The 13074-nt window shown below is 34.3% G+C and overlaps 1 protein-coding gene across 1 annotated transcript in view; it reads right to left on the bottom strand.

Annotated features, from left to right (window-relative positions):
* The window catches only part of LOC131074222 (serine/threonine-protein kinase ATG1c), a 94891-nt gene extending 82759 nt beyond the window's left edge, over positions 1-12132 (bottom strand). The window contains exons 1-3 of the mRNA XM_058010793.2: positions 10709-12132; positions 331-448; positions 111-169 (exon numbers count right to left, since the gene is read on the bottom strand). Of these exons, the coding sequence (XP_057866776.2) occupies positions 111-169; positions 331-448; positions 10709-10954 (423 nt within the window). The 5' untranslated portion in view covers positions 10955-12132. The remainder of the gene's footprint in view (positions 1-110; positions 170-330; positions 449-10708) is intronic.
* Positions 12133-13074: the final 942 nt, after the last annotated feature.

The raw sequence follows: 13074 nt of genomic DNA, 5'->3' as shown, positions 1-13074 counted from the left end.
AGTATATACTATACACAAAAGCATATAATAGGAAACATCCTGTTAAAGTTAGGCTCCTTGTCAAAAGAACTGAACCAAGAGAAGGGAGTTGACAGAGCAATGTCTCTAACCTGTGGCTTTAGATCTCTGTGTATAACATGGTGTTCCCGAAGCATTTTTAAGCCCGAACCTGACATACATGATGAAAAAGTACTAAGTACTAACTAATGTCCAATATGTTATGATAAAACATTGAATACTTATTTGAACTGAATATCATTAAAAAAAACTCAACTAAATATCAAAAAATAGTGTATCAAAAGAAAACGAGCCTTAGGTCTGATTTTATACCAATTTGACGCATAAAATGCCTGGCAGTATCTTCTGAAACTCGTCCATGACATTGAATGTACGAAGATAGATCCCCACCAGAGCAGTACTCTAAGCAAATATATATTTTACCAGGAGTCTGGCACAAAACTTGATATCAGAAGTTAATATGACAAGCAATCCTTGACAAAGTGCAGCATTTGTTTATTCTAAAGATACCAAAATAAATGCATAGACCTCAATAGTTTTTACTAGCTATTGGGACCAACGATCTACACTGGTTGCATGTCTTCTATTGTAGAAATATTAGCAACCAATAGCTCCTATTTGTCACCCACGACATGAATTCTATGGCTTGGAAGCCATAAAGCATTTATTCATTGCCGCTTGACTGCATCTTGCAGCAGTCACCACTTTTTAAGAATTATGTTAAAATTAACTTACAATTTATTTTTCCTTGTGATCACAGATGACAGAGACCCAATCAATAATTCAGATTTAGATATTCATTCCTGAATCATTTCTTAGGTTTTATGTACTTTTATACAGAAAAGTAACTTCACACGCAGTTGCACACAAAATTAAGCAAATACATACCACACTAAAAAACCACAATGAACAACAATTCACTAGACAATTCTATCACAATATTAGAACCGTTTATCACACTTTGCAACTATACTCATTTTTATTAGATTTTTTCCCTTGGTGCTAAACGATAAGACCCATGCATATTATAATTGCAATAAGTCAACATAGAAGATAGATCACACACCACACAAGAGTTATCAATATATATACGTAGACTAGAATAAAGCCTTGAGGCAGGGTAACACTGTACAATACACCTTATGGGACAAGCCACTTCATGCTATATCTCCAAGAGATCCAAAACACAATATCATATTCAAAACACATGCTTACAATGATATTCACCTTCATTATACAGACAACCCCCTAATGACATAGTGGATGGGTAAACCACTAAATCAATGTAGGCCTCATAATTACCTAATATAATTCATGAACAAATATAATTAACATGTGTGTAACATGTTGGAATCTCCATGCACGTAAATACATTATAATATCATGTCCATAGATACATAGCACTGCTCAACCTAGGGATATTATAATACAGATTCTACCCAAAATTATATCATTATGCATCTACATTTCTCTAAATATGTCAGGTCTCATGGACTTATATTGCCAGAGATTCAGGTTCAATTATTTTCAAATACATAATTTTTTTATGAGATACATGGAAGATTCTGGTGTCTCCTTGGGGACTCAAAACAATCTTTGGAAATTTCCTTTCAATATCAAGATCAGAAGTGCTTGATGTTATATATTAAAGACAACAGTATGTTTAGACATTGCCACTTGAGCAAAGGAAAACAAACAAGCACTTCTGTTAAAATCAGAATTTGACGTTCTTCATTCCAACCAATTCACTTGGTGGTTCAAAAAATGCATCTGATAGTTCTTCACATACTAGACCTAGTCAAAGAAGAACGCAATCAGATATTGGTAGCAGGGGGCATATGGTCTCAAAACCTAGGAGAAGTAGAGCGTGACGGATAGGCCCTGATAGAAGCACTCATATTACAGATTTCTTTGATCTTTCAAAACTGATTTGGTTTTGGATTTTCATATTGGCTTTGGTTGCTTAACTTTTTGTACACTAGATATATTTTTTTGTTTCTGTTTTGTTTAGAAGTGCAATAGGCACTCTCTATTGACTTATTGTGCTAAACTTTATCTTCTGCCGTATTGTAATGTATTGTAATATTTCATTGCTAACTAATACATTAACTGTGGATGCTTTTTGGAGGCTAGGTTTTTCCCTCATAAGATTTTTCTCAAGGTACATCTTGTGTCATCTTAATGGTATGTTTGTCTCTTCTTCTGTATTGTGGTGGATTCTGAGTACTTGTTTGCATATTTATCTCTCTTAAGGTATGTGGAAATGTTTATTATTGATGCAATTCAATATCCGACCTTGGTTGTCAGGTCGTAGGAGAAATCCCTGGATATGACCCTTGGAATGAAATTATGAATAGAGTCTTGCAGGAAAAAAGGAAGACATTTTCAAGGTCCTAGATGTGTTTGCAGTCTTGGACTATTGTAGATCTAGAGTGTAATAAAGATTTGGCAAATGGGTTTTCTATTTGGGCTCTTTGTAAGGGTTTTGGGGGATAACTTCTATTTGAGACAACCTGCCCAAAAACAGACCTCAACATTGAATCTAGAAGACCCAAAAACCTATGGATCCATATAAAACTCAATTATGTTTATAAAAAAAATTTGGATCATTCTTTGGGGCATGGAGAAAATTTTAGGACGGAAAATCCATATGGTCCACATGATCATACCATTAGCATAGAAAGAGCAATTATAAAAAAGTACAGTCCAAAATACTGGCAAAATATTCTCCTACACACCCCACATCACTGCTGTGCAGACAACAATTTTGAAAATTTATTAAAAAAATTATAAAATGGCCAAAGCCCCTAGTCCTGGCAAGTGGGCACAACCATTCTACAAGGACCATAAATTGACCGCCGTAGCCTCACTACCACAGCAGAAACCAACACTCTATAGCCTTGCTACCACTCATGTGGTGTCATCTCCTGTCCCATCAAAGAACTACCAATCCATTGCCACCACCACCCAACCACCAATTGTCCTCTTTGATACCATAATAGAGCAATTTTTTTCTAGAGGGCATAACTTTCACCTACGGTATCTAGCTTTTGATTTCTTGTAAGGATTAAAAATCTCTCTTTGAACAATACATAGTGGTACAAGTTTGTTTGGTCATTGGAATTTAATGCTTGAAGAAAACATTGCTCTGAAATGATTAACAAGTGACATCTTGAGCATCCATAATTGGATTCTGGATTTCAAATAGGCTTTGGGGTGCATTTGCAATGTATTACATAGTGAATTAGAAGGTTTTTCACTTGGATGAGCAAAAGGATGTTTGTACTTGTTTGAGCACTCGTAAAAATCTATGTTTTGGAGTGTGAGTGTGTGAGCATTTGGAGAAATTCGAGGGTAAAAACTTGTGAAAGTGTATGTTTTTATGATACAAATATAATGGTAGCAAGTTATTGAATTTGGTACTCCACTATACTGATTTACATGTACATTTGATGTGTTGAATTTCATGGAGACTGGTATGGAGGTTGTCTTTTCATTTGAAAGCACAGTCAATGCGCACATGAGGCTTGAAGTCCCAATGAAAATTAAGTGCAGGAACAACGGTGGTGATGATTACACTGTCATGGATATTCACGTGCATTTGAGTATTGGCACAATATGATTGTATATGAGATTGACAAGTAGTGGAGTGTTTAATGTTTGGAGGTTGTTCTTATATCCTAGATGATTGTTTGGTTCCTTGACTATAGTTGCCTGGGTCGTAAGATCTACAGATTATCTTCGTTGTGTGGGAAATTAGTTCAATTATGGTTTAGTGTTCAATTATGGATTTGTGTGGCAAATTAGTTCTCAAGATGATTCGGTGCCTGGGTCGTAAGATCTACAGATTATCTTCTTTGTTATCTTAGTTTGTAGGTTACTGATGTGATAGTAAGTCATGTTTCATTGTTTGGGATCTATGAGTTGTGCAATTTAGTGAGTTGTCCTTACTCATAGGTTCCAATGATGACTCAAATATGGACTATCTATATCCATAGATCTTTTTAGTGTTGATTTTAGATCATGATATCAAGATGTGTTCCTAGATTTTGTAGACATTAGGTGGGAGCTTTGATGGTGATTTGGAAAATTCTTTTGGTATTGTGTACATTGGTCATGTGGTTGGGAGCTTCATGAGAGTGTAGTGTTGCATTTGGAGCTTAGTATGGATTGATCAATTGTAAATGCTCATGGATACTTGGAGACTTGGGTGAACTTAGAGTTCTCTTAGGTTTACAGACGTGTTAAGACAACTACTCTTTGGAGGTTCCAGCAAGAAGTCTAAAGAGCCTTCACCCAACTATGGATGTGAATTCATGATGGACCTCAAAGGAGATTGTTCTTAGAGAAAGGCATTATGGCTTGGTGCATCCTAGAGGGGCAATCTCAATCCCCACTCTTGGTCTACTCAACAGATAATCATCTACTACATATTGCCCACATTTTTTTTGAATGCATTATGTTTTTGTAATGTCCCCACTTTGGAATAAAATTTAATAATAAATGATAATAATAAAATTAAATTAAAATATAAAATAAAATAATTAAACATAATTAAATATGATTAATTAAAAATTAATTAAGTTAATGAAAGGAAAGGTTGTGACTCCCTCAACAATGAGATATAAAAGGGAGAAGAGAACCTCATTTGAGAGGGGGAATAATTTGGATGAGAAGTGCAGATCTGATTATGAGAGGTTGCGTCCCTTTCAAAGGGCAGAAATAATGAAGAGTTGCACTCTTTCAAAGGGTGCTAATGGTGAAAGGGTGTATCTCTTGCCAAAGGGTATACATGATGAAGAGGTGTGACCACTCCCTCACATTGAGAGATATAAAGGAAAGGAATCAAAAGCATCTAGTAAGATCACCATTGATCAAATCAGATCAGAATTGTTATCAAGTTACAGGCAGTAACATTTGTGTTCTTGGTGGTATGCATGGGGATGTGCTTAATAAGTATGCTTAATATATGAAGCCCAATAATGTTCTTATGCAGAATTAATAGTAATGCTAATATGGACTGCAATATGTATGACAGTCATACTTAATTTCATATATATGTTCATAATACATAAGAAATATATAAACTTATAGTCTAAAATTTAAATCATGTTATTACTTTCCGTATTTAAGAAGATGGGATTGAGATGTCCCAAAGAGGGGCAGTCTAAATCCAAGCAATAGGTTAAGTCCCAAGATAGGGTGGGGATCAACAACCCATAAGCCTTGAGGGTATAGACCCAAGATAGGTAAGGGCTTGGATCTGTAAACTTTGAGGGAACCTATTGTAGTTGGTCTCTAAGCGCTTTGGTAACATATGTAAACCCTTCTCCCTTAAAACTGAAGTAATAGCAAAGTTTGATATCTGTATTAAGAACTATGAATAATGAAATTAATCAGCTAATGAGGAAAACAGACAAGCACTTGTTAATAACTTATTGAAGAAAATCTATCAATTTCAGTATATTTAAATAGATCAAGTAAGGGACATTACAAATGGTATCAGAGCCTTGATCCTGCCATCCTGCAAGGTCAACGTGAATCAATAAAACATTCTAGTTGATAAGAAATAATCTAACAATACATGTATTTGTGTGTATGCTCCGTGTTCGTATATATCCATGTGTATGCTCTGTGTTTGGTTCATGCCTGATATGTTTCTATGCTCTGTGTTTGATTCATGCCTGATATGTTTCTAGCATTTTCATTCCATGTGTGTTTCCAATACCATTTCATATTGGGAGTCATTTTGAACACTCCATGATCATTGCTCGAGGACAAGCAATCTTGGGTGGGGCGGACTGTAATGTCCCCACTTTGAAATAAAATTTAATAATAAATGATAATAATAAAATTAAATTAAAATATAAAATAAAATAATTAAACATAATTAAATATGATTAATTAAAAATTAATTAAGTTAATGAAAGGAAAGGTTGTGACTCCCTCAACAATGAGATATAAAAGGGAGAAGAGAACCTCATTTGAGAGGGGGAATAATTTGGAAATGAGAAGTGCAGATCTGATTTAAATAATAAGTGCAGATCTGATTATGAGAAGTTGTCCCTTTCAAAGGGCAGAAATAATGAAGAGTTGCACTCTTTCAAAGGGTGCTAATGGTGAAAGGGTGTATCTCTTGCCAAAGGGTATACATGATGAAGAGGTGTGACCTCTCCCTCACATTGAGAGATATAAAGGAAAGGAATCAAAAGCATCTAGTAAGATCACCATTGATCAGATCAGATCAGAATTGTTATCAAGTTACAGGCAGTAACATTTGTGTTCTTGGTGGTATGCATGGGGATGTGCTTAATAAGGATGCTTAATATATGAAGCCCAATAATGTTCTTATGCAGAATTAATAGTAATGCTAATATGGACTGCAATATGTATGACAGTCATACTTAATTTCATATATATATTCATAATACATAAGAAATATATATACTTATAGTCTAAAATTTAAATCATGTTATTACTTTCCGTATTTAAGAAGATGGGATTGAGATGTTCCAAAGAGGGGCAGTCTAAATCCAAGCAATAGGTTAAGTCCCAAGATAGGGTGGGGATCAGCGACCCATAAGCCTTGAGGGTATAGACCCAAGATAGGTAAGGGCTTGGATCTGTAAACTTTGAGGGAACCTATTGTAGTTGGTCTCTAAGCGCTTTGGTAACATATGTAAACCCTTCTCCCTAAGTAATAGCAAGATTTGATATCTATATTAAGAACTATGAATAATGAAATTAATCAGCTAATGAGGAAAACAGACAAGCACTTGTTAATAACTTATTGAAGAAAATCTATCAATTTCAGTATATTTAAATAGATCAGGTAGGGGACATTACAGTTTTATGCTTTGTTTTCTTATGGATATGAATCATGAGCTATGCTTGTTAGTTTTGGAAGGCCTATTTGAGAAGTGTTGGGCATGTTTGTCTCCTTGTGCATATGAGTTTGTTTATGATGTCATTTATGAGGATTTTAGGAGATGTTATTGGTCTTATACTTGGTTATGGAATACATTTAATTTAATTTTCCTTCGTTTTAGAGAGGCTTACACCCTATTTGGTCTATTGATTCATGTTATATGTTTGATCTTGAAGATTAAATGGTTGGATATTGTTAAGGTTTTTCACTTGGGATGGTGAAGGAAATCTAACTTGGCACAACTAAGCACTTTGAGGTGTTGGTATAAGGACATGTTATGTGATATGATTTGCAAGTCTTCTCTCTTAGTTCTATGGCTACTTCCTAGAGATTCATGTTCATATGGTTTGGTGTGGAGAACTTGGAAGAGTTGTGGTGATTTATTGTGAGAGAGTATGCAATGGTTTTTTGTTGCATGTGTAGATCATTGCAATTCTTCTATGTTACTACATGGTTTTTATTACTAGACACTCCTGGTTTATTGATTGGTGGACTTGGTATGCCTTGATCTATGCTTAGATTTGACATTATCCATGCAGTGGGAGTTCATTGATGTGTATGTTCTTCATTCATAAGTTTTAAACAGAAACTTGTGATCGCAGTTTATGAGTTGGATATGTTGTTGGCATGAGTTTTAATGATATTTTGAATACCTTGGAGGCATCAATGATTGGATCTATTAGCATTTGTTGTACTTGCTATTTCCAATCATGTTGGTTGTTTTTCCTTGGAAGCTACTTGAGCGTATTTGTTAATATTGGATTTAGTGTTTGTGTTTGGATATCGGTTTAAAACAAGATTCATGCTTCTATGTAACAATTAGTGTGGCATCTCTTTGGATTTGATCTTATCTTTTGTGCATTTGCATGATGGAGGATGAGAGGAGTACTTGCTTGAGATGGTGGTCACTCAGTTATTGTTGCAAGTATCTTGATGCAAAACATGGAGCACTTGGATGTCTTGATGGTACATGCTGGCTTTAAGAATTGTTCCCTTGATGTTTGAGTGTACTTTTGACCCCTTACGCAATGTATAGAAGTGGAAGAATGTTAGGAAAAGGTGTGTTGTATGCTAACACAAGAAAATAAATATTTTAATTATGTAAATAAATATTTATTTGTAGTGCATCTTTGGAAATGCGTTTAGCCACAATATATATTTACTTGGGTCCAATTGTGAAATTGTATTGTAACATTGATTAAATATTTTATGTGTGGGTTGCAAATTGAGAAAATATTTAATATTTGGGAAAATTTAATACCAAAAAGGGAAAACTTACTACCCAAAAGTAAATGAGAGGACCATGGTTTTGTAAGCAAATGGTATCAGGCACCTGGTTTATGTAATATCACTTGGCAGTTTTGTGCAACCTTGTTTCTACCAAAACAAGCATGAGTAATTGTTGAGGTTGGCTAGTTGACTATAATAACCTTTGGTTGTTGGTTAATGTTGATTGAGCTTTCATGTAAATGCATATGTGAGCCATGGCATGGGATGTGTGGTTGCATGGTTACCCATTATGTTTGGACACATGAATGCATTGGTCGAGCTTGATGTTTCAAAAGTACTCATGGAGACACTATACACATATTTTAAGGCTTTATTGCTAAATATAACATTGAGTGCATATGCTTTTGGAGGTTGGGTTTTACTCTCATGGGTGTTTCCCCAAGATACAACTTGAGTCATCTTGATAGTATGTATATTCTTTTCTATGGTTGATTATGGGTACTTGTTTGCATATTTATCCCTCTTGGGGTTATGTGGAAATGTTCATTATTGCTGCATTTTTTTCTTTCAAATAATTTCACAAAATTCAAATCTGCAACATAAAAAATAGGTTTTGATGGAAAATTCATAAAACAAGTATTTTACAAGCAAATTGAAAAAACTGGAAGAAAAACCCATAGTTTACCTGGGATTAAAAATGGCTTTGGGAATTGTGCTAGCAATCAGAAGAAAAACACTGTCAACCTTGGGAAACATACTAGTGATTAGAGGAGAAAAAATAGCAATGCAATTCTTATCACAGGAAATTTCTTCTCTGTGTCTACTTTTATCATGTCATATGAGTAAGATAGTATGGTTTCTCTAAACACAAAATCGTCACTCAACGTTTTTTAGGTCCTTGGTTCTATTTCTTAAGGAATTGTTCATCTATAGATATCATTTGTCGTAAGATAAGCGCCTGGAACTCACCTCCTTCATTAGTGTAGGCTTACCATCGTCCATTTTATACATTATTACCAATGCACAAAAGAGGGAGTCAAAATGAAATGGATATGAAAAGGAAATACGATACTAAATCTTTACTCTTTAGCATGAATCAATCAAGGTGGTACAAATTTCACTAATCACAGTTCTTCAACACCTCATTTTGCATTAGTAGAATTCATCCAGCTCATGAGAGCAGAAAGAAAATAGAAAATCAGAAAGATCTTCTCAAATGTACAAGACTAAGAACAGCACTTTAAGAGCCCTAATTAAAGATTTGTTACTCAACTTCTTGTGCCTTTTCTCAAATAGCAACGACAAACAACATATGGAAGTCAACAATAATCTGTAAATTGGCTACAACATAAGCAAAGCATGGAAAAGTCAGATAACTCACACTTGTGTGCAAAGTGATTGCTGGGACATGATTAACTAGAGTTTCTCTTATCAATGCTCGTTCATTCTTTCTTCATGGATTGAAGTATTTCCCTATTTACCATCTTGTATTAACTAACAGGGCTCTTGCATTTGTTATTTGGGCAAGCAAAATGCTTCATTTTTTCCAGTGATTCCCGGGTAAGAAGGATGCTTCCCAGCTAGCAAGATTGAATATATGAACTACTACAGTTAGCATTAGTTCGACTTCAGAACATATCATTATCACTTGGAGAACTACATCCAGTAACATAACTACAGTAAGATTTGTATTAAAAAAGAATTAAGTATAGAGAATGGTCGACACAACCTGCTTCAAATATGGAGTAAAAAAATGACCAAAATTTATTTTAAACAGCAATAGAAACAGGAATCATAATTAAGTAGATGATCTGTGAATTGGGAACTCTATTATTTCCCTTCAACAAAAATGTCTACAACTTACAAAAGAAAGACAACCATGCAGTTAATTTCCGCTTCTACCATGAAAATACGGCAAATTGTATAGTTTCCAAGAATCAAACACAATTCAGTTTCTTCTTAAAAGAGGCTGGCTTAAGTTGTCTAACTAACTTAAAACGTACTCAAATATTCACTTATTGCTTCTGGATTCGATTGTGTATGCAAGTTTTTATCATCAACATTTTGAATCACTCTGTAATCCATCATCAAGATGAGCAAGAATTCCAAGGAGATGAATGAGAAAGAGTTGCAGACCTGCATGCCCTTTCCTACCTTCCACCTGTTTTTATTTAGCATCAGGTCTGCAACTCTTTCTTATTAATCTCCTTGGAATTCTTGCTCATCGTGATGATGATGAATCACAGAGTATGATTTGAAACGTTGATGATAAAAACTTGCATACACAATCAAATCCAGAAGCAATAAATGAATATTATAATGGATGTGGAAATCTGATAGCTTTAATCGTACTCAAATGCTTTTTACTTTCACTGACGATTATTAAATAACAAGGGATGTACATTAAAGTGACATGCATCAGAAAATTTCAGAACCAAAGCACTCTAGACACCATATCCTTTGAATATATTAAATCATTTTTTTTTAATTACAATATTTTATAATTATTGGGAGGCTAGAGCAAGGCTTTACCCGAACAATGTCGTGCAGGCGTACGATATTTGGATGATCAATATTCTTCAGAATTTCAATCTCCATCTCAAGACTATCTAACACCTTTTTGTTGTGTTTCCTGGTTGCAATTTCCTTGATAGCAACTTCACGATCGGTGAACTTGTGCTTTGCATGCCAGACGACCGCAAATGAGCCCGATCCAATGTACTCGTTGATAACATAGTCACCCACCTCTCTAGGAGGAAAATCACCATCTTGTGCCATTTTCTGAGTAAGGATAACTTGAATGCAAAATTGAATATTCTTCTCCTAATGAACTCCTGAGATTGATTTCCGCCAGTTAAACAGAAATTAGGCTATGGAATTACGCACTCGGGGGAGGTTCTAGGGCTTGTCAGAGGAGATGGAATGTTAAGTGGTCAAACTTGAATTTTTGTGGGAAAGGGAATATCCATCAGAAATTAGCAAAGAGAAAAACACCAAAAGGGCAAATTCGTAGGATATGGCTTCGCAGATTTCTAAATACTCCTCATTACTCTTTTCTGAGAATTTACAAGCATGTCCTCGTCTTTAAAATCCCTTTTCACACTACTGCCCCTATTTTAAGACGTAAACTGCTATAATAATAGTAAATAAAAAGCACCCGTTTTGTGAACGAATCCAACTATGGTCAAACAAAATTTACAAATGATTCAAAACTTATTCCAGCTTGAAAATACTTTAAAAGATAGAAGAATATAGCATACCCGTAACACGAATTTGATCGACGAAACTACTCAAATAAACAAAAATCAATAATCTGGATCCTGAACTCGAACCCAGAACAATTCACACCGATTACTGAGAAATAAAAGGTACGTATAAATGTACCCAATTGAAGCCCTCAATTCCGAAAAAAAACTCCTTGAAAGATGCAAGGGGCTAAGAGACCACTAATTTAAATGAAACAGACTTCTCCACCATCAAATTTAAAATCACTGATGGATTAAGAGAAAAATTAAGATCGAGCAGAGCCAAATGACAAATTAAAAAACAAAAAACAAAATCTCACCCAAAAACAAAAAGACCTTCAAGAATAGGGCAGAAAATGGTTGGAGAATGAAATTGAATTTTAAAAAATCTTTTGAGGATTCTGAAGCGCTTGGATTAGCAGCTGAAACGGGATAAATCTGTGCGCAAAAGACCCGTTGAAGCCTGGATTCTGTCTCGTCGCCATGATAGAGAAATTTTGATTATATATAAAAAGATAAAGAATATACCTAATGTGTATGTGTCCAATTTATAGAAAATGCATCACTCACGAAAAGGTAAATCTTTGTCCACATTACCTCAAATGCACTCTAGATCTCGTTAAGGAATTTTTTTAATAATTGCAGAGGCGTGCATATAATTGATCTCCTCCTATTTAGTACTAAATCCATTTTCCAAGGGTTTTGATTATGTCGTTAAAAGACGACAGGACTTTAATGATTATATCAATTGGGATGTTTATTTGACGTGTATTTTTTTTCCATTAATTTATATAAACGAAAATATGGATTAAATCCATGTTTATTTTTTATTTGATCCATGTTAGCTTAAAAGTTATTAGTAGTTGCTTTAGGCCAGTACTATTACAATAGGTTGCATTCAATTTTTTTTAGAATTATGATTTTTTTTTATGTGATAGGGGAAAGGACTCACTAGTTGTGCACCCTAACTTCGCGCTTCTCAAAATCCTACTTGGAAATTTCAAATCACTCTGATTTTTTTACAGCAGCTTACTTGGCAAGTCCCCTACTTATAACTAAGGTTTCAGGGCCACATCATCAAATATGATGCCACATCAGCATGCTTTTTGCCAAGGTGTCCAAAACAGTCCCAAAAAAAAGTGAGACTAATAGGCGTGCAAAAGAGACCCCAATAGTTGTGCAGCTGACATGGCATCACCTGATTGGTTACTTTTTACAATATTAGTACATTTCTTAACAACTATTGGTACATTTCCTAACAACTGTTGGTACATTTCCTAACAAAAATTGATATTTTTTGTTTCAAACAATAGTTTTTATTTGTTCAATTTTTGGAACAAAAGGTATCAACAACCCTCACAACAATTGGTACATGCTCAATTACTGGGTCCTTTCCTTATATTTTTAACAATTTTTTCAAAGTGAAGATGCATAATAATTAAGGTTTTTTAATTCAAATTGAGCTAATTTTAATACTAATGATAGTATTTTTTTTTTTTTTATTCAATATTATTGTTTTATTATTAAAAAAAGTGTCCTTGAAAAATTATGTTTTATTCCATTAACTGATATCACTTTCTAATTCTTTGTTATTTTAGTTTATTTTAATTTTATGATTAACGATGTACTAATTCAACAATATATTTGACTTAG

The sequence above is a fragment of the Cryptomeria japonica genome, chromosome 8 (assembly GCF_030272615.1).
Source record: "Cryptomeria japonica chromosome 8, Sugi_1.0, whole genome shotgun sequence".
NCBI lineage: Eukaryota > Viridiplantae > Streptophyta > Pinopsida > Cupressales > Cupressaceae > Cryptomeria > Cryptomeria japonica.
The sequence above is the reverse complement of the archived record's forward strand: the minus strand, read 5'-3'. Positions and strand labels throughout refer to the sequence as shown.